Source organism: Grus americana, chromosome 3 (assembly GCF_028858705.1).
Source record: "Grus americana isolate bGruAme1 chromosome 3, bGruAme1.mat, whole genome shotgun sequence".
Taxonomy (NCBI): domain Eukaryota; kingdom Metazoa; phylum Chordata; class Aves; order Gruiformes; family Gruidae; genus Grus; species Grus americana.
Window position 1 is genome coordinate 38,743,101 of NC_072854.1, and position 26,415 is coordinate 38,769,515.

At 41.4% G+C, this 26,415-nt stretch overlaps 2 protein-coding genes across 2 annotated transcripts in view; both read left to right on the top strand.

Annotated features, from left to right (window-relative positions):
* The first annotated feature begins 1,526 nt into the window (after positions 1-1,526).
* On the top strand, positions 1,527-4,104 carry RIPPLY2 (ripply transcriptional repressor 2). Its single transcript, XM_054819893.1, is given in 4 exon segments — positions 1,527-1,543; positions 1,545-1,854; positions 2,035-2,099; positions 3,903-4,104. Coding segments are annotated over 4 exon segments (558 nt in total). The 3' UTR covers positions 4,069-4,104.
* Positions 4,105-5,345: 1,241 nt separating this feature from the next.
* The window catches only part of LOC129204267 (cytochrome b5 reductase 4), a 42,857-nt gene continuing 21,787 nt past the window's right edge, over positions 5,346-26,415 (top strand). The window contains exons 1-10 of the mRNA XM_054819892.1: positions 5,346-5,472; positions 6,741-6,894; positions 9,778-9,878; positions 11,989-12,073; positions 15,687-15,728; positions 21,947-22,001; positions 23,595-23,652; positions 23,757-23,850; positions 24,436-24,468; positions 25,146-25,268. Coding sequence (XP_054675867.1) covers positions 5,398-5,472; positions 6,741-6,894; positions 9,778-9,878; positions 11,989-12,073; positions 15,687-15,728; positions 21,947-22,001; positions 23,595-23,652; positions 23,757-23,850; positions 24,436-24,468; positions 25,146-25,268 — 820 coding nt within the window. The 5' untranslated portion in view covers positions 5,346-5,397. The remainder of the gene's footprint in view (positions 5,473-6,740; positions 6,895-9,777; positions 9,879-11,988; positions 12,074-15,686; positions 15,729-21,946; positions 22,002-23,594; positions 23,653-23,756; positions 23,851-24,435; positions 24,469-25,145; positions 25,269-26,415) is intronic.

Sequence of the window (26,415 nt, forward strand, 5' to 3'; positions counted from 1 at the left end):
TCCTTTAATAACTCTAAAAGTCATAATAATTGTTAATTTTTCCAAGTGGTCAAATGGCAGAAACCTCCAAAATGACAGAATACATCCACTGATGAAGTCGGAATGTATCATGGCATGCACAAGCTTAAATAAATGCACTCTTCCATCTCTTTGTCTTTCAAAGTAAGAGGTTGCTTTTCTTCAGAAAGACAATTCAGTCTACATGTGCTTTTGACTTAAAGATCTGGAAAAAAAAAAGCTATTAATCTAATGCTACTAATCTGTTTACATTTCCCACACAACTCCTAATACGTAACATCTTTTACAAGGTGTACTGCTGGAACTATAAATAGTGAAACGGATTGTGCTGAAGATATGGTGGGGAAGGCACAAGGAACCTACCTGCAGCTATTCTTGGGCAGTGCTAAGGTAGACACACTCCTTATGGCTACGTTCAAAAAGGCAAAATATTATTCCAAAGAGTACAGTGCCTCAGTCTTTGCGGTGCCTCAGTAAAGGGAGGCTTTAATGGGCCAATAAATTACCTGGGTTTGAAGCCTTCCTTTAGCATCTAGGGCAGCTCCATCCCACCAACCCTCCTAGCTTCCCCAGGGCTGATGCTATTACTGTTTACTAGCTCTTATATACGATCACTCTGCTGTTGATGTCCCCCTCACGTGCATCAGTGATTGCAATCGCAGAAAGAAAAGGGGAAAAAAATATAAAATGGAAATAAAAATAAGCTCCCTTGATACCGGGGAGCATGGAAACGGTACAAGTTTGGCATAAAACCTCGTGCGTGTAGCAACAGCATCAGATGCTGGCAGCTGAATGAAGGATCAGTAGATGGAAAAGAATAAAAGAAGGCACGTTTCCTCGGTAAAAATACTCCACACACACACACACAAAAAAAAAAGCCACTATGCTAAGTAAGAAAGCAATGTTATGTTAGGGGGAATATGTCACGGAGTGTATTGGGGGGTGACGCGTTATGAAATAAGGACCCCTCTATGGAGCGTCATCCTCTCCCACCACCCCAGGGTGAAATTCCTTTGTCTGTGGCTGCGCACCCCGCGTGGGTGCCGCGGGAATCGCCCCCCACCCCAGCCCCGCTCCCGCCGGCTCGGACGCGGGCAGCGGCGGGCGCTACCGGCACCAGCGCGGACCGCAGCGCCCGGCGGCGCGGAGGCGCTAGCCCTCCCTTCCCGCACGCCTTGCCTTGCCGCTTGAGGGGATAAACAAACACGGTTTTAACAACAAACGGCCGCGCTTGCGGCAGCTCGACCCCCGCCGTCGGGCCGGGAGAGCGGCCCGGGCACGTCCCCGGTGCTGCCTCACTCTGCGCTCGCCGCCACCCCGCTCCGTTCCCACAGCGGCTCCCCCCCCCGCGCCTGCCGGCAGCAGCCATGTGTCTGCTCAAGTGCGATTAACACCGACTTGCCAAATCCCCCCCCCGCCCCCGGCCATTTGGGACATGCACGCGTCCGCGCCCCGTGTTTACACAGCGGCGCCTTCGCGCGGAGCCTTTTTGTTGATGGCGCTGGCAAATGAGCCGGGGGAGGTGGGCTCCGCGGCGCGCAGGGGCCGCCGCCGGCTATAAAAGCCTCCGGGCCCGGGGCGGACAGGGCTAGGCGAGCGGCCGTGGACCGGCGGAGGATGGAGGGCGGAGGGATGGGGTGCGGATGTCCCCGCCCGCCCTCGGCGGAGCTACCGCCCCCCCCGCAGGGGTACTCGCCCTTCTCCTCCCGGTGCGGGGCGCGGCCCGGCCCCGCCGTAACGGTCCTGCCCTTGCCCCGCAGGTCTGCGCCCTTCTGGAGGCCCTGGGTGCCCGCGCCGGGCGAGGCGGGCCGGCGGAGCGGCAGCGGCCCCGCCGCGGTGAGTGGGGTGGGGGGTCGGATGGGGCGCGACGGAGCAGAGCGCCTGCCGCCGGCATCGCCGTAGTAACGTGTAGGCAGTCCCGGAGGGGGGGCGGCGGGGCGGGGGCTGCTCGGGGTGGGCCCCCCCGAGGGCTGGGTGCCGTGCCGGCGGGGTCATCTCTGCATCTCTCCTCCCCAGCCTCACAGCCCCTGCGGGCTCGCGGAAGCCTCCCGAAAGCTGGCTCAGTACACGCACCCCGTCAGGTAAGTGGCTGCCCCGGGCCGCCGCCGGTTCCCGCTGGGGAGCGCCGGGCACCCGGTCCCCTCGCCGCCGGGGCCTCTGGTGCTGTGCAGCCAGGAGGGAAGAGTCCCTTGCTCGGCACGGTAACGCCGGGCTGGCCAAGAACTCGCTCCCCCGCCCCCTGTGTTCCCACCCATGTATTTATGTAGATATTAAAGTGCCTTCGGAGTGATTTAGCCATCTAAGTGCTTTTGAACTGAGACATCAAATGGGCAAATGATTGCCAGCTCTTGTGGATTTACCAGATCTTTAAGACGAGATGTTGACGTGCTTCTGTGGGACTCGGATATGTTGCACAGTTATGTGGGGCTTTTTGTGGTGGCAGAGTTGGCTGGAGCACCTTGCTACTCGTTTCTGTGTCCAGGATTAAAAAAAAAGAGGGGGGGTTTAGTTCCTAGGCTGTCTTGCTGTGCAAACCTCCAGTGTCCTCCTGGTGCAAGGAAGCAGGTGCAGGCATGGGAAAGAGTGGTATGAACTGATTAAGTCAGCATTGCCAAGAAAAATACGTGTGTAACTACTACTTTAATGATGAATGTAATGATAGTATCTGCACTGTCAGTTCTGAAAAGGAAATAAATACAGTTGAATCTGCAGGAGAGCCTGTGTTCAGAAGTACTAGTAGGTATTGCAAGGTGCTTAAAGTAATTGCACAGGTAGTTCTTCCAGATAAGATGCAGCTTTCTCTCAGATCTAGGCTCTGATCTTTCAAATACTGATGCATGGCCTATCTAAGCAATTGCATGGACTCTGACCTTACTGTGGCTGCTCCCGTGCATAGGTATGAGTGAGTGCTGCAGGCAACACTGGGAATGGGGAGATGTTACAAAGCCAGTGTCAGTTACTCTGTGCTGCAAAGGAAGCAGGGTTCTGTTAAACAGTAGCCTAGAAAGCACTTTTGTAATTGCTAGAAAACTATCTAGTTCTGTTTCTTAATGTATTTCTATTACAAACAATCTGTAGTCAGCACTTCATTATGTTGCAATGTGCTAGTTCTTGGGACTGCTATTGCTTGTTTTTTCCAGCTACTTCCAAACTGTAAGCAAAAGAGGATGCTAGGTGAAAAGGAACTGTGGGGTATATTAACTGCAATATATTATCTCACTAGCTGATAGCCCTTGCTACACCATGATATTATCTGCAATTTTTATGTTATTTTCTAGATACAAACCAGCCTACTTTAAAATATAGACCCATGGGGTTTCTTCTGTAAGGAGTCTGGATGATTCCTCTTGAAAAGACAGGAGTTTGGGGTGAAATCCCAAGGTCTGATCCCCTTAGACCTTTAACATTCCTTCCACTTTGAGATTTGTCTCAAGACCATTGTAAACAATGACTTAGGTTGGGGACCTTCAGCAACAAAACTACTAATTTAATCCAAATATATTTGGGATCCTGTTTGACACCCATTATATTCCCTAGGAATAGTTCTAGTGAGGGCAGTATTAGTTGTTGGATCAGATTCCCAGGTAATACTGGTATTGTGGTACTGGAGTGGTAAGTTTCAGATGCAGTGGATCTTGCCCTTTCGAGTAAGTTTGCCACAAAACTAGTGCTTTAAGTGCATCTTTAGCTCTTCAGATGAAAATACAGACTCCAGAAAATATTTTTTTCTATTTAAATATAGAAAGCAAAGCAGTTTCACAATTGAGCACGTGAGGAAAAACTCTGTAGGCTGCTTAACAGAACTTCACTACTGTTTCTTGTCTGTCAGCCTCCAATTAAAATATGTAATAACAATAAGCAAACCTATTGTATACTTGTTTCAGACTATTTTGGCCCAAATCAAGGTGCTATGATTACTTATATCAGGAAGCTGAAGCACTTCTGAAAAACTTTCCAGTTCAAGCTACGATTTCCTTTTATGAAGACTCTGACAGTGAAGATGATGAAGATGAACTGGAACAAGATTCAAGAACAGAATCAGATTGCTGATTGCAGGAAAGGCCAACACAACTTCTAAGACTTAATTTAAACGTAATATAAAAATGTATTATAATATTTTTAAATATAATTTATTTGTACGTAAGTTATTCTTAATAAAATTCAAATGTTTTGTAATTTTATCTGAGCCTTTTTGTTCTATTCCTGGCCTATTTTAGGCAGGGGAAGGTATTGATTAGTATTTTTTTTATCTGAGGTCCTGTATTCTGTAGACCATAACTTGCATATCAATTTTAGGAGCAGAGAACAGATGCCTTGCTTTAAAGGGCTCTATGGTTATGTGACTTCCTCCAAGTTTGAGGACACAAGGAAAGCTTTTTCATTGTGACTTCATAGGCTCCATGTGGAAGCACATCAAGGAATCATTGGATTAAGTATTTTAATGCTGTGCCTGCTGTTACAATGGAGTTTCAAACATGGAAAAGAGAAATTATATACCTGTTTTCCTGATTGAGAAGGGTCCAGATTCTAGTCTAGTTTTTGCTTTTAAAGGAGTTGCTGTCTCATGTACATGAGCTGTATTGATATACCTAAATACAGTATGAAATTTTCAGTTGTGTTTGTAAAGTGGACATCAAGAAATGAGGAAAAGGTTTAATGTGAGTTGTTTTGATTGTGACTTTGATAAGCAAAGTTTGGTACCAATCATCATGCAGGCCAAAGCCCCTAAAGGATCAACAACAAAAACATCCAAAACTTTAATGCAAATGCTAGTGCCTGTCAGGTACAGCCCATGTCCATGCCAGACGCTGTCCTTGCCTGGGTGCTCCGTGTGCGTTGCTGCAGGCTGGGCAGGCTCTGCGTGTCCATGGCACCCCTAGAGCCCTCACCTCTCCTGCCGGGGGCCTGGTGCAGCTGGGCAGGAAGGAGCGGGTCCTCGCACACAGCCCCGCTCACCATTTTACCTCCAGAGCGTGGGCAGCAACAATAACGCCCGCTATAATAACCTTCGCGCTCGAGCACCATACCTGGCGCTGGGAGACCTGGATTTAAAATCGGCTTCAGTGCAAAGGCAGACAAAAAGGTGGACGCGGTACACGGCGCTCTCTCCTCAGCACCATCCCGCGCTGCCCTGGGGTAGGGGGGAGCCCGCCATGGCCCTGCGGTGGGACCCCGCGGGCCCGAGATGGCAGCAGGGACATCCGCTCCCAGGCGGTTTCCACCGCAGACTCCCACTAGGCGACGCGGCCGGGCCGGAACCGGTAAGCCGCTACCGCGCCTGTGCTCCGCCCGGGCCCGGGCCCCGCCCGCTGCCGCGCCTGCGCCCTGTGCCAGAGCGCTCCGCCCGCCGGGGCGCAGGCTGCGGCCCGGGCCGGCAGGATGCTGAACGTGCCCCCGCAGGCTTTCCCCGCGTCCAGCTCCCAGCAGCGGGTGGCTGCAGGCGGCCGCGCCAAGGTAGGGGCAGCTCGGCCGCCGCAGGGGTGGGGGTCAGCCGTTAGCCGGCGTTGGGGCCTTCCCGGCACCGCGGTTCAGAGCCCTGTGGTGCTGCTTATGCCCCGGCTGCGGGGCTGCCGGTAACTGTCGCTTGGTGCGGGGGAGGAGGGTGCGGGCTGAGGCCTTGGCCCGGTGGGGTCAGCGTTTTCCCCCGCTTAGTTTCGGCCGGCTGCGTGGCCTGGCCCCTCTCGGCGGAGCTGCTGTGGTTTGCCGGTCGGTTCCCTGTTGCGACTGAGGCAGGACTGCGTCTGTCCGCTTCCCTCGAGAGGCCTCGTACTCCGGCAGCCGCCGAGGAGAGGCGGTGGCTGTGGCAGGGCCCCGGGTGGGGGGCTGGCTCTGCTGCGTCGCTGAAAAATACTTGGTACTTCTCGTTTTAGAAGGCGGTGGTGATAAACACTTCCTGCTCTGCCTTCCCAGGCTGTCTCGGGGTTCCTCCTGTGCAGAGACAGAGACTTTCAGCTTGAAATTACTGCACACGGTTTATACTTTATATGTTGGGTCTTCATCTTTGGAGTGGTTTGGGGGCACTTTGTGTCTGCAGACCTCACTTGGGAAGCAAACTTGTACTGAGACTAAAGTAGCATCAAGTGATGTGGGGCTATGTTCTCTTTAGTTTTTGCACTTGTGGTTTTGCTGCAGTTTTGTAAGACCACAATTCTTTAACCCTGTTTCCTGCTGTTAGAGTTTGGATCAAAGGGCTTCCCAGTCTGTGGTGCTGTGGAAAAGGAAGGTGGTAGACACCGTTCGGGGCTGGCCATGGCTAATCCATCCCTGCTATGCTAGAAGATTTCAGTTCCAGCTTTCCCTGGGTGAGATTTCCAGTTGCTGTAGGGCTTGCAGAAAGTCTTTATGAATGCTGTGAAGGTGAACTTCCCTACTTTGTCCTACCTGGCCGTGATTTTCAAATCTTTGTTGCTCGTAGGTTTCCAGGCCATATCTCAAGTGATGCTGATAAAAACCTTTTACTGCCACAGTAGGACTTGGTATCTGCCATTTGCTTTGGGAAGAGTTGTTTGTTGATGTTTGAGAATTACCTTGTGTGGGTTACTAGATAGGATGCTTCCTTAAGCACCCTTACTGCTGAGTAGGGCTCTCAAATATCAGTGAAGAATATGGGTTGTGTTATTTCTTGTTTGGTCAGAGACCTCCTAGGGAGCTTAGAAAAGTGTATTGAATAGCTCTTTCTTCTTTTAGAGTTTAATAATGTTTGTACATTTGTTATTTTTCAGGTACCTTTAAAACCGGGAAGGAGTCTTATGGATTGGATTCGGCTAACTAAAAGTGGGAAGGACTTGACTGGTTTAAAAGGGAGGCTAATTGAAGTGACCGAAGATGAGCTTGCTAAACACAACAAAAAGGAGGACTGCTGGATATGTATAAGAGGTTGGTTGCTATGATGTTGCTTCTGCATTTTTTGCCTAGCTTCTCTCTTCTGTATTAAAGAAGAAGCAACAAAACCCAAACAACAACAAAAGGCACACCCCAAAACAAATTATGTGCCTTCTATGTTTAGGCAAATTGTAATCTTGACATAATTGGACACAAGTTTGTTTAAGTTAGTTTTTGTGTCACAAAGATTTTTTTCTTTGCTTTCAAGCCTTTCTTAAGAAGCCTTCCTAATAGGCATATTTTACATCTATCTTATATCTGCATATGAAAATAATAAAACACAAGATTGTAGATGATGCCTCAAACTACAAATGCTTAGTAAGAGTAACACATTGAAAATTCTGACATGTACTTACACTCCTCAGTCTTGGAGAGTTTATTATCTTTAGCAGTTAACTATTTTTAGTGATTGCTTTAAAGCATCTAGAGTCATCTAAATATTAAAAATGTTACTTAAACCTATAGAATGATCTTTGGGAAATAAGCGTGCAACCCCTTGTATTACTTCATAAAACCTAATAAGGCAAATGACAGTTGCCACACAGAGCAATTGTAATCTCTATCTAGCATAACAAATATCTATGGTAACTAAGCCATTCTATTTATGTTATTATTTTTATGAAATTTTAGCTCAGAAGTTGAAAGTATCGTATGTTCTAAGTTAACAATGTGTGAAAGGTCATTTGGAGCAGTAGCCTTAGCTAGAAGAGTATTTTCAGTGCTGAAAATGAAGTTCCTAGTTGTCTTACAGAAAGGAGTAAGATGTTTGCTCTCCAGTTTTAGAGGCTAAAATACATTAATATCGCCTTAAACTTGTTATAAGATAACAACACTTCTACGAAGGCAGATTAAGAAGATCAGAGTAGCTAATGTGACATTTCTTTAGGAAGAGTGGTTCATTTAGTGGTAACCTTGATCTGGTAAGGAACAGCACTGATATTTGACATAATGTCATCTCTGAACTCCAGCAGAATAAAGTTAAGAATTTATGAGGGCGGCTGTGTTTTTTTTTTTCTTGGGTGTTAAAGGGGATGAGAGTGAAAATAAGGGTAAAATGTCATTCAGTACTGACATTTGAACAAAATAATAGGATTGTTAATGCTTTGTGTGCTGCTCTTGCATATGCTGGCAAAACTAGTGGGAGGAGAGCTAAAGAAACTTATTTACTGTGGAGGTCTTTTTTTTTTTTTTCTCCCTTAAAAAGGGACATCTACTACTGCAGACAAAATCACTGCTTAAAATTGCTTCTGTTTTGGTTTTAATCTCTTATTCCTCCTAGACTGCATCTCTGAGGTTGGTTTTTACAAGAACTCCATCATTCTGCTTCTGTATCTGTGTTTACATTTTTCCATCTCTGCCTTTTCTTTGTTCTAGAACTACTAATGAAAAAGACCAGCCTAACTGAGAATCCTGGTAGATTACCTGTAGACCTGATATGTGGACAGGTAGTAAAATAACATCATTGTGGAAAAGCTAAATGAGGTCTCTGCATTGGTAGTTAGACAGTCTCTGTAAGATAGAGCAGAAATTGGTAAGACGAACGTGAAGTAGATCAGGACATAACTTTGTTCAAAACCCCTATATGATCATCATCAAAGAAAGCTGTCATATAGGCCACAAATTTATAGAAAAAGTGGGATGTCAGGGGGGTTGGAAAAAAGTGTGAAGGGTATATAAATGAGATTTCTTTCGCTCCTGCAAGTTTGATGGTAAATTGGACGTTTGGCTAATGTTTGGAAGGTCCTAACTGTAGATAGTTACTTACATTTTATTGTGTGCAGTAATCAGTGCTGCACACAAGATGGCATAGTGAATACATTTATCAGTAGGTCAGCTCAGTGAAATATGCAAAGATCCTTCTTTTGTTGTCTGGGATGGTTGTTCTTAGGAACTAGGATAGTCCCAAGTATGTCTCCTTCCTGCCCAGTTCTTAATTCTGCCTCTCCTTCTGAAGTAATTAATGTACACTTCTTAATGTGTTAAAAGATTGTTGTGAAAGCACTGGCACAGTTCTGCTTCTGGTAGCTTCCTGTTTTGATAATGTTATATATCTTTAAATATTCTGCTAGGTAGGGCCTGCAACAGTCCTCTAAGCAGCAATATGTCTGTAGTTAAATCTGTTTATAACTGCATTCTCCAGGCTGTAATTACGCTGGTTGCCTAGCAACAATAATTAGACTTTATTATTTCAGACCTATGAGGAAGCGTTGTTTTATCTCCCCGGAAATACTAAGAATAGTACTCGTGTAGAAAGAATGCTGAGCCAAATTTGATACCCGAGCTGTTAGCCTTTAATGATCATAGGCTATGTTCAGGTTTTTTAGATTGCTGAATCTGAAGAATGGAAGTTTTGTTGCTGATGGTAGTGGTTTTTCCTTATGGGAAACAGTACGTTTCAGTTGGCGTTTTATTCCATAGGTGATGGGTGCTAGGGAAACAACTGTGACAGCACTTTAGGAGTAACTTAATTGGAAGGGAGAGTGAAAACAATTCCCTGTGCTAGCTGGCTTGATTTTATGTCTCTCTTTAAACCAGCCTCTGGTTCTTTTACCCCCTAGCTAGGATACATCATGTTCAGCTTTAAGGGTTTATTTTGTTAAAGTCTTAACCCTGCAGGTTTCTCCAGATGTTTGCTAGGAAAAGTGGCGTGTCATTGTAGGATTGGCGCCTCTATGTAATAATGTATGTCTTGTGCTCTATATGATTGTGTAACTCATGTTTCTGGTTTTGGAAAGTCATACTGTTTGTTCCAATCGTGTCTACTGTTTGCCATTACACTGTTTAATATGCAGTAACCTTTCGGCTGGTTTTGGAGATAGGAGTGCTGGTAGCAGTTGTAGAAATGCTGCTCACGTTTCTTTATTCTGTTTTCTGCAGGATTTGTATATAATGTCACACCATACATGGAATATCATCCCGGGGGTGAGGATGAACTAATGAAAGCAGCAGGAACTGATGGTACAGATCTCTTTGATCAGGTGAGAACAACTGGCAGCAAATGACACTTGCTCACTGAAAAGTATTTTGAAAAATGCATGTTTTCTGATTATTTTTAGGGCATTCCAGTGGAAAAGATGATTTGATATTTTTCAGGTATAGGGAAAGGCAATGGGTTACTGCTCAGAATGGCTCTTATGTGTGCTGAAAGAGGCATATAGTGTAGTTTAAACTTGGTACCAAAAGACAATAATGAAAATGTCACTTTATGTTGTTGGAATGATGCTTCAATTTGACCATTTTATTAAATTATTTTTTTTAGCAGAAATAACAATAAAGCTAGCAACTACTAGAGATACCACCTTCTTAATAAATTACGACAGCATTTAATTGCTGTTTGAGAGGCGTTTTCTTCTCAGAACGTTCACTTTTTGAAAAATGCTTGTGGTATTCTTTTGATTATTAACTTGGCTGCTGCATTATCAGTGAACAAAGTACTAAGGAAAAATGCTGGGGCTGCTACTAACTGATTGTGAACAAATCACAAGATGACAGTTGTTCTCTTCCTCGTTTACCATTTCTTTAAATGTTTTGAAAAGACTCAGAAAATAAAAGCTCTGCAGAATGGGTGTACTTTCTGTAAGGTATCACTTGCAAACCTGGTACTGTAAAGGATGAGTCGCTGAGTTGGTATTTTTTAGAAACAGGCATTCTTTGAGTCTCCTTGGCTCACAAGGTTTGTCTGAGAAACTGGGAAAGAGCGGAAAGGAAATCTCCTCTGTTTTTCAAAGGAAATCTTGATCTCTTTACAGTTCATGCATTGCAGTATTATGCCTTTATTTTTGCAAAATGTTTTTAACAATGAGTGTAAATAAATATTTGTTAATAGCTTTGTTAAGTTTATCTTTGGTTAATCCTTTCACAAATGAAGTGTTGGATTCAGGCATAAACCTCTGGTTTCAAGAAATTTGGAATTTATCTCCTAAAAGTTCATCCAGTATCGAGTTGTGGCCTTGGAATTCTGTGACTGTATCACTGTCAAGTATTGTATGATGTACTTGGAAACAGAAGTCTTGACATCAGGAATATTTGGGGAAGCCCCTCAAGTTGTTACTAAATTCAGATACATACTTGCTACCTTTTTTTTTTTTTTTAGTTTATTTTCTCATGGGAGTGAAAAGCAGTGTTTAGATCCTTAAAATATGCTGTTCACATTTTTGTTTCTGGCTGATGTCTTTGCTGTTCTGGAGGCATTTCTGTTGTTATCCCCTGTGCCTTAGCATTATGTCTCTGTGGGATACTGATCTCTTTAAGAGTCTGGTAGTTTGCTAGTCTTTCTCAAATTTCTGGAAAAAATAACTGTCATTCAAAATCCTTCATTTCTTTATTATCTGTATATGAGGAAACTACAACTTGTGGATGGTATTCTTTCTCTCATCTCCTTAGCTTGTCCAGTTTAAAGTTTTTATTTTTAAATCTCTACATACCATTCAAATTTGTCATGCAGCACTTTGTTTCCTTGTCTCTTCTTGTGATGTTATTCTGGATGCCCTTTCAGAAATGGCTTTTCTGCCATTTCCTCTGCAAGTTCTCCAGTTCTGGTCTGTAAAGCTACTGCTTTTTCTTCACTTCCATTTGACTTTCTGAAATAAGTAATTTCCAAATAATTCAGTGATAGTAAGACAGAAACAAACAGAAATATACCAACTTGGTAGGAGGTGTTTGTGTGTCTAAACTACTATTCTTCATCTTTGTGTCCTTCCCCTCGCTTGTATCTATCAAGACTAATTACCCTTGTTGTAAAGACAAGGTCTTTATTCTGTTAATTGCGTACCATACGTCATAAAAATGCTCTTCTGAAATATTTTCTGTAGCCCAAGATTATGATGTTCAGATACTGCAAAGCATAAAATGAAGTTGTTAAACTATTGTCACTTTTTCATGCTACTATTTTTTTCATTTAATTACATGCTATCTGTAATAGAAGTAAAAAACAGTACTGAAAGATAGAATGATGAGTGTCTGTTTAAAAAAAAAATCAGCTAAATGATTTACATTAGCCACTGTACAAAAATGAACTTTTCTATTTCAGTGCATGGAACAGCATAGTAAGAATGACAAATTTTGTGAAAACCATTTTTGTTAATACAGGTTCATCGTTGGGTCAATTATGAATCGATGCTGAAGGAATGTCTTGTTGGGAGAATGGCTGTCAAGACTATTGCTGCTCCAAAAGGTGAGGTTTTTCAGAATGAAATAATTTAGTTTATGTTTTATTCTGAAGCTGTCTGGAAATCATGAGAAATCTTAAATCATCATATTTAAGAGAGTTTCTAATCTTGCATAGAGATGAAGGCTGTTGCATATATTCAGTCTTTTTACAGCAGATACCTGAAGATGAAACTATTTTATGCATGAAGACTTTTAGAAGTAATGTTCTGCTACATTTCTTCATTTGTTTTTAGTCATCAGAAAACAGACACGTGTCTGTGTATATATAGAAATATTTTTTTTTTTCCCCAAGATCCCTCTTTGTCCCCTGGGATCAGAAGAAGAAACTGTCATAGGCAGCTCTCTAATCTTGAAATAAAAGTCAATATTTTCAGTCCAATCACTTCAGCACCAGAGATAGGTCTGGCAAGTTGTGTACGTATTGAGATATTTGAATCCACTTTAAGGACAGATATCCTTTCCAGAACACTTTATTGGGTCCTTTAGTTTGAAAATTTTGCTGATACAACAGACTCCTCTGAGCCAGGACAGCAAGAGATGTAGTATATTGTCTTACAATGCTGGTGATGGTTTCCAGAGACTTTAATCTTCCATATTTGTTTTGGTTAGTAGGCCACAGCAAGAATTTCCTGTACCTAGGAAGCAGACATTATTACTGAAGATTGACCCTTAGAAAAACTGCAGTGAAAACATGAAAGAATTCATGTTTGTAACTATTTTTCTCAGATTCTGAGGCATCCTTTTCAGCCATCTATTGTAGCTCTTCAACTTCTGACAAGGTGCGCTGCATACCTGGTTAGCACTTAGATCACATTGCCCAACAGTTAGATTGAGTTTGGTCTGTATGTGAAGAGGAATATTGCACGTTGCAGTGTGGAGCCTTTAAGGTAAATGCTGCAAAATGTGAAGAAACCTTGACAGCATAACTGCTTTGTGGAGTTGAGGTGTTAAAGATAACTTTGTCAGCTGAGTTAGAAATTTAAAAGTAAACCTGACTCTTGCTGATTTCATTAATCTAACTTTTCTGCAACTGAAAGGAATTCTTGTGACAGCCAGTCAGTAAAAAACAAACATGTCTTTGCCCTTGCCAGCTATGACAGTCCATTTTCTACTGTTTGCTTTTTCTTCTACTTTCCTCTGTAATAGGACTGCTCTATCCATTTTGCTGTAGCAAAATTTGCAGGATAAAGGTTGCCAGCTGTGTAAGAATGGTTCTGTTGCATGTGTCTGTTTTGGCCATTTTGGGGTTAAAAAAATGTGATTTCATTAATTAAGAATGAAACTCAGTAGAGACTGGATTTGCTGAAATTCCTTGTAAAATTCTCAGAGTTTACTGTGATTCCTAGTAGGCTATGTATTCTTCTGTTTTGAATAGTTAGTTATGAAAAACATGATTGACTAACTTTGCTATCGGCCAGCAATAATTCTTGTCTTGCATCCTTCCAGAAGACTGTGTTCAGTCAAGTTTGCATTTGAAAATGGAAGAATAAAATACAGAGTTAAGGTGCATGTTTTTGAATATAGGATTAAATGGGCCCGTAGGTGTAGAGGAAAGACAGGAATTCAAATTATGGAATGCATTGATTGCATTTTGTGGCAGAGGTTAAGTGTTTGGCAATAGGGCAAGCATCGGTGCTTGCTGTTTGGTGCAGTCTCAATACAGATGTAGGCTTGTTGAGGCACTGCTGGAAGGTTTGTGGTTGTTTAGCTTAGTTTCTGGTGTTCTGGTGGTTTTTTGGAAGGTTGTACAATTATTAGCTCACTGAACTGTTTAAGGAAGCTGAAGCTTGTCCTTGTGTACTCAAGGTTTTTTTTAAGGAGAGTCTTTTGAAGTTGCTAATGATAGTGTTTTGCCAACTTGTATTTTGGGAATGCTGCTTGATGGTATGGTGGGAAATTCTGAAGTGTCCCTTCTGTGATGTTACAGAGCAGTGGAGCTGTGCGCTGAAATGTGTAGTGTTTGTATGTGCTGAGAAGGCCAGTGCAGTACCCAGGCATGTAAGAGATTATTTCAGTGTCTCCCTTCTCCTTCCATCTCCCTCAGCAAACCTGTACAGCATTAAACTGCTTGACTTCCCATCAGGGTACTCAGCTGTAAACATTAGCACAGACATTACTTTGTCTGGTACCCTTTTCTGCTGCTAATTTTTCTCATAGATGTATCTTAGTATCTATGTTCCTCTGTTACTTAAGTGGTAACATAACTTGGGAGTTGGAATGTATGTTGTGTTATTGTTAAGTCAGTGAGATTAGGCTGAGAACTGTGGTGTCGTATGAGGAAGAAAGGTAGAGCTGTGTCATGGAAATGCCTCAAACCGTCCTTAAATTTGCAATGCCAGTTTCAGTGCCGTGCGCTAAAATGTACTGAAATGAGAGTAGACTTTGGAACACAAAAATTATCTTTAATCAGAAATTACTTTTTGTGAATGACTTGCCTATCCTGGCAGAAAGCTTGAAGTAGTGTGTAGCAGAATACACAGACAGATACAGCCTCAGCCAAAAATTTTGGGTGAACTGTCCTGTTCATCTTGTGGAGTGTTTTGTTTTCACCTTTTAGAGGCACAACACAAAAGCTTCTGATGAAGGCAATTCTTGGTCAGCTCTGAAGTTGTTTTGCAATACTGTATGCTTGGTGCTTTGTTCTAGGAGCCATTCCTTCATTTCTCTCTCAGTGGCATTTTTTCTCTAACTCTGGCTGCTGTGATGCACAGCACTTAGAGGAATTCAGAAGAATAGGGGAGAAACATACACATTTTGGTTTTCATAAAAGGCAGCAGGATAAACACGTTGGTTTCTCCTATTTCCCCAAACCTGGCTCCCATAAAGGAGGATATAAAATGGGCCTTCATAATAGGATGTTCCAAGATATGCACGTAGAGAAGGCAGAAGGGGACCGGGATGCACCCAGAGGACTAGTTTTCCCACAGATTTGCTATGAGCAGCAGCAGGATATGTGACTGAAAGAGCACAATGCCTTTCCCCCAGAATTGAGCACTATATATGTGAATTGACACTATGTAATTCACCTGCTTGGTCTTTATCTTAATTTTTCCTGCTAATGTTTGTTTCTTTGTTGGGAGTAGTTGCAGCATACTGTACATTTAATGAAAAACTCAGATAACTTGTCAAATAAAACCATTTGACAGAAGGAGCTTCTAGGAAGATTTTCTTTTTACTGGATTTCTGCCAAGGATTGGGTTTTAGATAGTTGTAGGTCAGATGCAGTGTCTACTACATGTTGTCTTGAGACAAGTGTCATCTAAAGTCTGACAGATTTAGCAAGCTTCTTAGCCTATGAAGTTTATAATTGCACAAGATAATCTGTGATGTTTGTTATGAAGTGCCAGATTAGGGTTCTTGCATTTCCTACCCTTCAGTGCTGTGCACCTTTCATCATTTTTAACATATTTTTTTAAATTTACATAATCTTTTTGAATGGTAATCAGTGGTGCATTTAATTGTGACTTCTTGATGTCTGAAGCATCCTGGTCAATCTATTAATGTTTTGGAAGGTTTATTTGGAGATCCTTATTTTGGCTTATTTCTTTCGCATGATGTGTGCAAGTACTCTGCTGTAACTTTTTACTGTCATGCTCATTTTTTCTTAATGCTTGTAGAGATTTCTTCTACTCTGTCTGAAGAGAAGAAACAGCTTAATGGTAAGTATTCACCTGGAGCAAGGTGAGGAGTGAATCTTAAACTTATTTGAGTATTATTGAATAAGCAGTGTTTATCCAGACTTCTGTCTGTCTTTATATTTGAATGTGATCCTGAGGCTGTAGTGATCTGTGGAAATTCCAGAAGGCAAAATTCTAATCAGGTATTGTGAATTCAATGATTAAAAGTATTACAAGACAGCAGTAGGGTAGTATAGAAAAGGGAGGTATGAGATAGAGAAGCTTTCTGCTCGAGTCAGACAAGATAGGTCACAAATAACTGTGCTATGAAATCTGCTACAAAATTGCCAGGCTTTTTGATCCTTCTTTGTGTTAGAAAAGCTAGGTGGCCATGGGGCTGGAGTAGGAGAGAGAAGACAAAATCTTGGGGAACACTTAGAATTAATAAATCTCTACTAAAAGCTGGAAGGGTCATTACTGGGAAGCAAGTTGAAATGGAGGTGAATTAGCTGATGACAGCATGACGGAACTGCTTGAGATGTAACCGTGAGAGTGACTGGGCTGACAATTGGTGTAGCTCTAAGAGAAGCAAGTGTAGTCCTGGGAATGTATCGGGAGGTTGACGGTAGTCCTTGTAGAGATGGGGAAGCATTCAAGCCTTCCTTGAGTACTGGAGGTAGCTTTGGTTGCTAGTGATTAAGAACTATGCATTTGATTTTGATGCTTTTAGGGAAATGTTACAGACTGATTAGTCATATTAGTATAAGAGGCTTCTTAAAACAATATGGCTTATGAAGTCCCATCAAATAATGTGTGATGGGAGTGTGTTGATGGAGCAAGATGAACACCTGTGAAGGGAAATAATACAATTTGAACTCAAGGCTGACCTATTGGCATGAAAGGGAACAGGTGCAACTCAGTCATGGAAAAGTCTAGGCTGAAACTTTGGAAAAGGAGTCTAGAGCAGTGAAATTTTGGAATGGCAGGAGGAGCAGAAACCTAGATGTGTCTTAAGATTAAGCCACAGAAGTGCTCAGGACAGTGTCCCAGCAAGTCAAGACACAGTGAGGGATAACTTGTTCATGCTTTCTCTGGTGAATTTGAGTTCTCATTTGTTTTCTTCTTTCTCATATTGTCTTCCTTGCCCTCCCTTTGTGTTCTGTAAATGTTGTATTTGACTTCTAAAAGGCAGTTTACCTTTTAGTATGCAGAAGTGTTGAGCTACACAGAAAGTTAAACATGCGTCATATAAAAGTAAGCAAGACTGATTTTATTTGTTCCTGTTTTGCTGTATAGCCTTGTAAGATATTAAGGTAAAATTTGACAGGGTCTGCTGCCTATCCTTTTTTTTTTCTTCAGCAACAAAGAAGTTGCTGGAACCTGTTAATCTTGCTTTGAATGACAGAGGGAATTAGAAAACAAACTCTATTTTATCAGAATGATATCACTAGCAGCTAATAGTCATTAAATACATCATAAATATTTCATATTCAAGTAGAAAACTAATTTTACCATCTATTTCAATGTTGTTCTCCTCTTGGTTATTTTGGTTCATGAATTCCTTACTTTTTGTGCTTGTCTAGCTGTTCGGACCTTTCCTGTGCATCTTTCATATTCACAGTAGATCCAGGTAAAGAGAAATAAGTGATCTTCCCATCTTGCTTCCCCTCATGCTTCTAGCAATAACTTTTCTTGTCCAGATTATGTGACTTGGAGACATAGGAAGTGATTCTGATGGTAGATTCTAACGAAATTGCCAAAATACTGATGCTTGTTGTATTCACTTTACCTGTTTAGCAAGACTTTTTCCAAAATGGGAGAGGTCAGTTCCTGAGGTTACCTTCCATGAGGTTTTTCATATTCAGTTATTGCATCTCAGTGCTTAGCTATTGTAAATTTAAGTCAAAGTCAGACTAGAAATAAGCATCATTGTCTGAAAGGGGGAAAGAGAAGCCTATGTCATGGGCTCTGATTTTTTTGGAAGTTGTTGGCACTAGTGAAGACATTTTTGTCTTATCAATCTAAAATGTAGAAATAATAATTGTATTTGAAGTGTGTCGCTTCAATCAACTTAATGTATCCTTGATTTTTGTGAATTTTGTCAATTGTATGTAATGTTAGGGGCAATTAAAGCTGAAGTTTTCAGAATATATTGCTAGTGATAACAGTCAGCGTGGGTGAAGCCTGATGTGCTCTTCAACATTTGTTCATACTCGAGTTTCAAACAAAAGACGTCAAAATTTCAAAACACTGCCATTACCCAAGCATGCCTAAAAACTTCGTATTTGTTTGAGAACAGAGATATCAAAGACTTATTTTAAAAATTATCTTTTCAGTCTTGCATCTTTGACCTAAACTGAATTTCTCTTTCTTCCAAACTATTATGACGATGATTTCTGTTATATTAATAGTAAAATAAATGACTTGGGCAGTTCCATCATCTGAAAACAAGCTGATGTTTGAGTATATGGACATCAGACCTTGGAAAAACTTACAATGTGGAAAAGGGTGATGGGAGGAGAGTTTGAGCTAAAGTTTCAAGTACAAAAGGCTAAATTTTTGGGTTCAACCAGCTGGAATTCTTTAGCATAAGTAACGTAAGTGTTCCTGTTTTTCTTAGTAATATTTGGAGTTTATGGGTCAGGCTTGTACTGGGCCTTCTAAGAACAAAGCAAGCAATAGGGACAAAAAGCTTTCAGAGAATCCTAAAATAGTTGAGGTTGGAAGGAACATCTGGAGCTTGTTTGGTCCAGTCCCCTGCTCAAAGCAGGGTGAACTTTGATACTAGAACAGATTGCTCAGGAGCAATCCCACCCTCATGGGAAGGGAAGAGGTGTGGCTTTTTGGTTTTTCTTTTGTTGGGTTTTTGTGGTTTGGTGTGGGTTTTTTGGTTGGTTTTTTTTTTCTCCCATATACCTAACCAGAATTTTTGCTGTTACTTGTCTGTTGCCTCTTGTCTTTGTGCTGTGCCCCTCTGAGAAGAGTCTGGCTATCTTCTCTATGCTTCCTTCGCTCTCACCCCCTTCTCTTTAGGTAGTTGAAGACTGCAGGTGGATTTCTCCTTTAGCCTTTTCTTCTGCCTGCTGCACAAACACAGTTCCCTCAGCCTCCTTTCATATATCCAGTGCTCCAGCTGCTGAACATCTCGGTGGCCTTTCCCTGGACTTGATCTGGTATATCAATGTCTGTCCTGCACCGAGGAGCCAAAACTGGACACAGTACTCCAGATGTGGTCTCACAAATGCTGAACAGAGAGGAAGGATCACTTTCCCTGAACTGATTGCTGTGCTCTTGCCTGGGAAAAGTTGGCCTTCACCACCACAAGGAAACAGTATCTACCCAAGTTTGGCTTTTCTGCTAAGTCCCTGGAAGGTTTTCTGCAAAGCTCCTTTCTATCCAGTCAGGCCTCCCACTTGTTTTGTTGCATCAGATTTTTTTTTTCCAGGTGCAAAATTTTGCATTTGCTTTTGAGCTTCATGGAGCTTTTGTCAGCCCATTTTTTCTGTCTGAGTCCCTTTGAATGGTAGCCGTAACCTTTCATGTTTCAGCTGCTTCCCATGATGTGTTCTTGCCCACGTACTTCCTGAGAGCAGGACAGTGTGTGCCCTTCAGGTTGCTGTTGACAATATCAAACAGCATCATCATTCCCTGTTTCTGAGGGAATGCCAGCTGTAACTAGTCACCAGTTGAACTTCGTACTGTTGGTCACACCTTTTGTGACCGTCACTTCTACTAATTTTCCATCCAGAATGTAATCCACCTATCAAACCCAGCTCTTTCCAGTGTGGCTACGAGGATAATGTAAGAAACTTATCACTAGTTTGGCTATCCCATCGGATTCTGCAAAGCAGTTCCCTGAACAAGCTGAAATTTGCTTTCGTGAGATGCAGAATTGTAATTCTGCTGTTCATCCTGGTCACCTTAAACTCCTTCATTTCGTGCCTGCCATCAGCCTTTGGCTTCATCACCAGCTCTTCTTTATTTATGACCACCTTGACCAGTAGAACGCTTTCCTTAATTGGTGCATTGATCAGCTGAATCATTGTCTTTTTATTGCCATGTGACTTCTTGTTTTCTCATAGCATCTTACATTATTCATAATAATTAGTAAATAACTTGGTTTGCCAGAACATTCTATTTTATTGTGGCTGTTCATATGTTTCTGTTGACCTGCAAAAGCAAACAGGAGTGTGTATGTTCATGAATTCCTCTTACCCATGGAGACCAATGTAAAGATGTGGTATATGTCCTCAAGAAAGGCTTAGCCTTTGAGAAGGCTTTTATCATTAAGTGATTGGTTTTCTTTTGCAATGATCTGACTGCTCTGCCATTTAGCTTCCTTGGCAGCTGCAGATGGTGTGTACTTAGGGGTAATTAAGGATTGGAGAATAAGTAATTCCAGTGAGTTTTAATTGCTTTGGGTTAATTCCCCCATCTGGATGATCAAATAGTTTTGACAGATTGGATTAGACCAGAGTGGCTCTTTTTGTTTTTATCTACTTCCCACATGGTGGAGCCATTCAATTACTGTGTTTAAACTTGTAGTCAAACTACAAAACTTACTGCTGTTTAGAAGATAATGATCTATGTAGCTGAGAATTAGTATGTTAATTATTTTATGCATAGCCATTTCAGGTTTGCAAGGTTTGCTTTTGAATGGTCTTGAAACCAGCACTTACCAACTGTTATCTTAGACCTAACCGTGCAATCCCAAGCACGACTACAGGCTGGGCGAGGAATGGATTGAAAGCAGCCCTGAGGAGAAGGACTTGGGGGTATTGATTGATGAGAAGCTCAACATGAGCCGGCAGTGTGCCCTTGCAGCCCAGAAAGCCAACCATGTCCTGGGCTGCATCAAAAGAGGTGTGACCAGCAGGTCGAGGGAGGTGATCCTGCCCCTCTACTCCGCTCTTGTGAGACCCCACCTGGAGTACTGCATCCAGCTCTGGGGGCCCCAGTACAGGAGAGACATGGAGCTGTTGGAGCGAGTCCAGAGGAGGGCCACAAAGCTGATCAGAGGGCTGGAGCACCTCTCCTATGAGGACAGGCTGAGAGAGTTGGGATTGTTCAGCCTGGAGAAAAGAAGGCTCCGGGGAGATCTAATTGCGGCTTACCAGTACCTGAAGGGGCCTACAGGAGAGGTGGTGAGGGACTGTTTATGAGGGAGTGTAGTGACAGGACAAGGGGTAATGGGTTTAAGCTGAAGGAGGGTCGATTTAGATTAGATAGTAGGAAGAAATTCTTTCCTGTGAGGGTGATGAGGCACTGGAACAGGTTGCCCAGAGAGGTTGTGGAGGCCCCCTCCCTGGAAGTGTTCAAGGCCAGGTTGGATGGGGCAACGTGGTCTAGTGGAGGGTGTCCCTGCCCATGGCAGGGGGGTTGGAACGAGATGATCTTTGAGGTCCCTTCCAACCCAAACCATTCTATGATTCTATGATTGTCCAGGAGAACTTCTGCTGTTCATGTGGTGTTACAAATCATATTATAGTTCAGTCTGTGCAGCTTCCTCCATCATGATGCTGTATCACTTTCTTGTATTAAAACTGATGAAGGATTGCAGTTGCTTTTATCTGTCATCTCTGCTCAAGTTTTTGCCAAATATGTTCAGTTTCTATAAGGCCAGAGATTAGTACAGTTGACATTTTCGAAGAGTGACCAAGTGTTGCCTCCTAGCAAAGGCTTTTTCAGACTCTTTCATGTTGTTTAATAATTAAAGCTAGTAGCAGAATTCTGTGAAAATTGCTAGGAAAGTGCAAAGTAGAGATATTAAGGCTGATATCTTTGCTTAACTGACTGATGTGAAATTTTACTTGTGAATTAGGTTAGACCAGACATCCCAAATGGAATTTGTTCATCTGAATTGTATAAATAGTTCTGTTAGAGGAAATTAATTTGGATAACCTTTTTTCCATGCTTCACTATCACAAAATGTGAAAGCACAAGCTAACAACAGATGAAACTGAGACCAAGCTATGTGTACCAGAAGGGCTACATGCGCATGTTCTGTGGCATATAGATCTCTTAATTTCTGAAGTGGAACTTCATGTTCTAGGAGCCTGCTCTCCAAGAGAAAGTGCTGAATAAAAACAAAATTTAAAAAGTACATGAATACTTCTGTCAGCCTGTGGAAATAAAGCCACTAAATATTGTGGACATGTATTTAGAACGCTCAATTTAAAAAAACCTAAACCATCTCTGATTTTGATTTCTATTAAGTGAGCATCTCAGCAAATATTTTAATGACTCTCTGCTCTTTGTAGGTATGCTTCCTGAGAAGAAAGTACTGGCTGCTTCTGCTAAAGATTTAACTCTAAGGTAAACCTTTGTCTTTCACTGTCTGTTGAACATTCTACTTAACAATTCTGTGCAGTTCTTAGTAAATGCTGGCAACTTTTTCCATGGTTAGTTCTTGATGTTTCAGCTAAATGAGTATATATCATTAGCATCATCTTAGGAAAGTTGAGATTCAGGTTTAAACGACTTGCCGAAGCTCCTATTGACCATATAGGCAGATGATGATGCAAAGTTCTTGGCTTGCTCTGTTGTTTTCTAACACTTGCACTGCTTTGCATCGTATGCAAATGTATGGCTTATATTTGCAGGTTGCTCAGCCTTGCTTCTTGAGAAAACGCCTGGAAAGTGACCCCAACTGGGCTGATTTCTTTTTTGACTTTAGTTAATTTGTCCATAAATGTATGAGTTGGCATGCCCTGCAAAAGTACTGAATTTCAAGCTGGAATATATTAAGATGTGATAGCTGTAGTCAAGTTTTTCTACAATACTCAAAGCAGGCCCTAAAACCCCACTGTGATATGCCTGCTGTTGTCACTGAGGTATTGTTTTACTCCATGATGCGTTGAGCCACCAAGGTTCACTTTCTCACTTGGTATCAGAATCTCCTGTGAATGTGTAATCTTTGAGCTAGTTACATGCAGTCATGTAAAATATTGTGTCTTGTGAACAACTGGAATGTGACTTACCTTCTGGAGCGCTCCCCAAACCTTGCTGCCTTTCTTCCTGTGTGTGTCTGGCATGTTCTAGTGTGTGACTGGAAGATGTATAACCTAGAACGTGTTGGGCATCAGGAGTGTCTGCTAGAGGGTGCATCCTCTTTCTCTGCCTTCTTTTCTGGTCCAAGAGTCCAAATAGCAGACAGAAGCGGTTAGGACATTGGGGAAGTGAGAAGATGCGAGGGGTTAACCTTATTGTGAGGACAGAGTTGGCTTTCGCTTGCTAGGATTGCAACCTTCAAGATGCTGGAGTCAGGTGAGAGTTACAGATGTTATATGATGGAGAGCCAGGCATGAGATTGTCAGATGTATGGTCCCCAGGAAAAAGCCTAGAGAAAGGAATAGCTTTTCTGGGGTTGGATGGGTAAGTTACTACTTGGCAAGTGTCAAGGTGATACAAGCCATTAACATTTGAAGACTTTCTGTTTCTTACCCTGGATTTATTACAAGGTTTGGGCAGCTTGGGAACATAGGAGTGTAAAATCTTGATGTGGGGAGATGAAGAGAACTGTGGTTTTATGGTATGTGTGGGGAATCTATAGCTCCTGGATGCCACCCTGGCTGTTTAATAATTTTATCTGGAGTCAAGGATTTGAATCACCTTCTTAGGAAGGTTCATACACTGCAAAGAGGATGTACATGCTTTGTAAGCAAAACCAATGCTATATAATTTTAGTTACAATGTGCTGACTATCAAGATGCATAATTAGACTGTTCTTATTTTAATATTCCTTTCAAAATTATTGGCTCTGGACTTATCTCTTCAAAAAATAGTAAATAATGTATTTGGCTTGTAAATTAATGAAAGAAGCTCTGCTTGAAAACTGCTAGTTAAATATATTTTTGTATGCCCAAAGTAAGTATATATTTTTTCTTTACTGTATTTTTTGTTTTACAGTTATGACTGGTTCCAAACAGATAGTTTGATCACCATTGTCATATATACTAAGCAGAAGGTAAGTGTATTTTATGAAAGAGAGAATTACAAGATCCAGTTGTGATCCAGCTTGAATTCTGGGAAAACTTTATTAATTAATTTTTTTTCCCTTGTCTATGAAAGGATATGAATGCAGAGTTGGTGATAGTTGACTGTCAAGACAAACGATTAAGGGGAGAGATCATTGTGGATGACCACTCATATCTTGTAGAAGTTGGTAGGTGCTGTAATTTTGCAGTTTAAAATACTGAATTTTCATTTTACTTTATTAAAACCCTCTCATCAGACCATATGCATTTTACATATAGTGATTAATATTTTATTCCTCTCTCATTAGAGATGAGTACTTTAAAGTACCTTGATGTCAAGGAATTGTTTATCAACTCACATCTTCATTTGTTTAGTATGTACTTAATTTTTTACATGTGGAATAAGATGTAGTAAGAAAGTGGTGTAAAAGTCCTATAAAATTTTTCTTCAAGTGTGTTTTTGATGGTTATCAAAATGCCCTTATTCAAAAAGGGCAAGTGGAATGATTCAGACAGATGCAGATTGTTAGCTTTACATGAGTGAAGTAATGGGGAAAATGATGCCTTTGTTAATGTTCTGTATTAGACCTGCAGAAGTCACTGGGAGTGATATGATGCATGAGTGAAATTTCGGGGCTGGATAAAGATGCATAGGGTTCTAGGCAACTAATAAGTTCACTCAGTATTTCTAGCTTCAAACTGTATGTATATATGATGACTAGAATGTAATTTTAGTTTTGCTTAAAATAAGAGTTTTTTTCTTTTTATTTCAGACTTAGATCATGCAGTTGAAGAAGACTTGGCTGGTAAGTTCCATCTCTTGCAGCACTTCTGTATCTTTTCTAATATCAGAATGTGGAACTTCAATTTATTTTTCTGACTCATCAGATACTTCAGTTTTGCTTACTACCGGGTTCTGACACAATCAAACGATAACATTGAATAATTTCTTTTTAAAATTGTGTCATTTGGGCCTCCGAAAGTATTGAGTTGGTGCTCTGATCCCTCTGAGTACGACTAAATGTTAAAATAATTAGAAGTTAGTTCCGTTGTGTATTTGTAAACTGTTCTTTGCTTAGACAGTGATTTTCTTGGATTTAATTATTCATTCAAATGGCCTTGAAAAGAAAGGAGGAAGTAAATAGTGGTAGCTACCACTTTCCAATAAATGAAGACTCTGAATTCATGAGCATTCTTTTTGACCAGATGGGCTTTGAAGCTTTTCACACTGTGTTTAGTAAATAAGATACATTAATTATGCATATTAAGTTAGTGTTTGTTGTTTTAAATGCACTGTAAAACATTATAAAGAGATAGCTGGCAGTACATTTAATTTGATAATTTAATGAATTAATTCTGTGTGTCTTGAGAAATGACTAATCCTTCTAAAATTTTATTACAATGGAAGAGTAAAATTTTTTTTTTTTTTTTTTTTTTACAAAATGTAACTAAAAGTAGTGGTATGAAACCTTTTCTCTTCTAGTGAATATTGCTGAAAAAGTTGGGAAAGTAGAGATTATTTTAAAGAAAAAGGATAACATTCATTGGAAAATGCTAGGACAGCCCTTGGAGAGTCATAATACATTTATCAAACGCACGGACAGAGGTGAGCATTTTCATCACCATTTTACCAGTTGTTTTAAGACTTTTTGGAGCCTTTTAGGCATATTTTGTTTCTCCTAGGACTTTCTTTTCCTGTAGTCATACTTCATTTCTTTCAGGAATGTTCTCTGGTCTTGTTGAAAGCTGCTCAGGAATTCTCCTTGAAAGGGTTCGGCTTAGAGGTGTTTTCTTGCTTTGCTTTGTTGGTTTGTTTTGTCCTGCAATAGAATTGGAGGTCTTCCAGGCTTGCAGAAAGTCTGGAAGAACTTAGTAGGGGAAAGTGAAGACTGCTTGAGTGTTGTTGCATCTCACGGCTACCTGTGTGCTGAATATCCTTTCTGGCTGTATGAAAACCTCCAGTAGACCCTGGGGAGAGTGCATGAACTTGTGTCAATCGTTATAGGAGTAACCGTAGTGAAGGAACAAAACCCTCCACTTCCAACTGTTACTACAGACGTAGTAACATCTTTCAACACAGTAATGTTGTTCCAGGGTGCTGGAACAACATCTTTGTAACTTGAGCTATGATTAAACAAAGCACTTCAAGCCATGTATAGGTATCAAAGTTAGCTCTGAATAAGCTGGTATGTCTGCAAGAAGCAAAAGATGTTACCTATGAGTTCCTTTTGTAGTAACAAAATAGTATGAGCTCGATGCAGCACCAAAATGCATTAGGCTGATCAGTGTGATGGCTCTTTTTTTTTTTTTTACAGCTAAATTAAAAATTTCTGCGCATTTACATATATATGTATAAAAATATATATAAGCATGCTCCTGATGCTTATTGCAGCTGTCCAGCTTCTCAAAAGCCCTCTTGGCCCTCTGTCTAAATGCTGAAAAGTTTACTGATGTTAGTCTACCTTATTATGTGTGAAAGCAAAGCCATACACTTTTAAGAGCTAATTAAATGTTGATCACCGTGTTGTACACCTGTTATTGGCTCTTGGTTATGCTACTTAGGCCTTTGAAGTTGAGAGATTACCATGCTACAAAAAGGAAGACTGCATAAAAGCACATCACCTTAGCTACCTTTAGCTTATGTAGAAAGTAATCTTCAGAATTTCAGAAACTGTTAAGTCATCCACTTTAATATTAGATTTTTCAATATAATCCTCTGTATTTGACGGGATACAGCCTGGACTAATATGTTG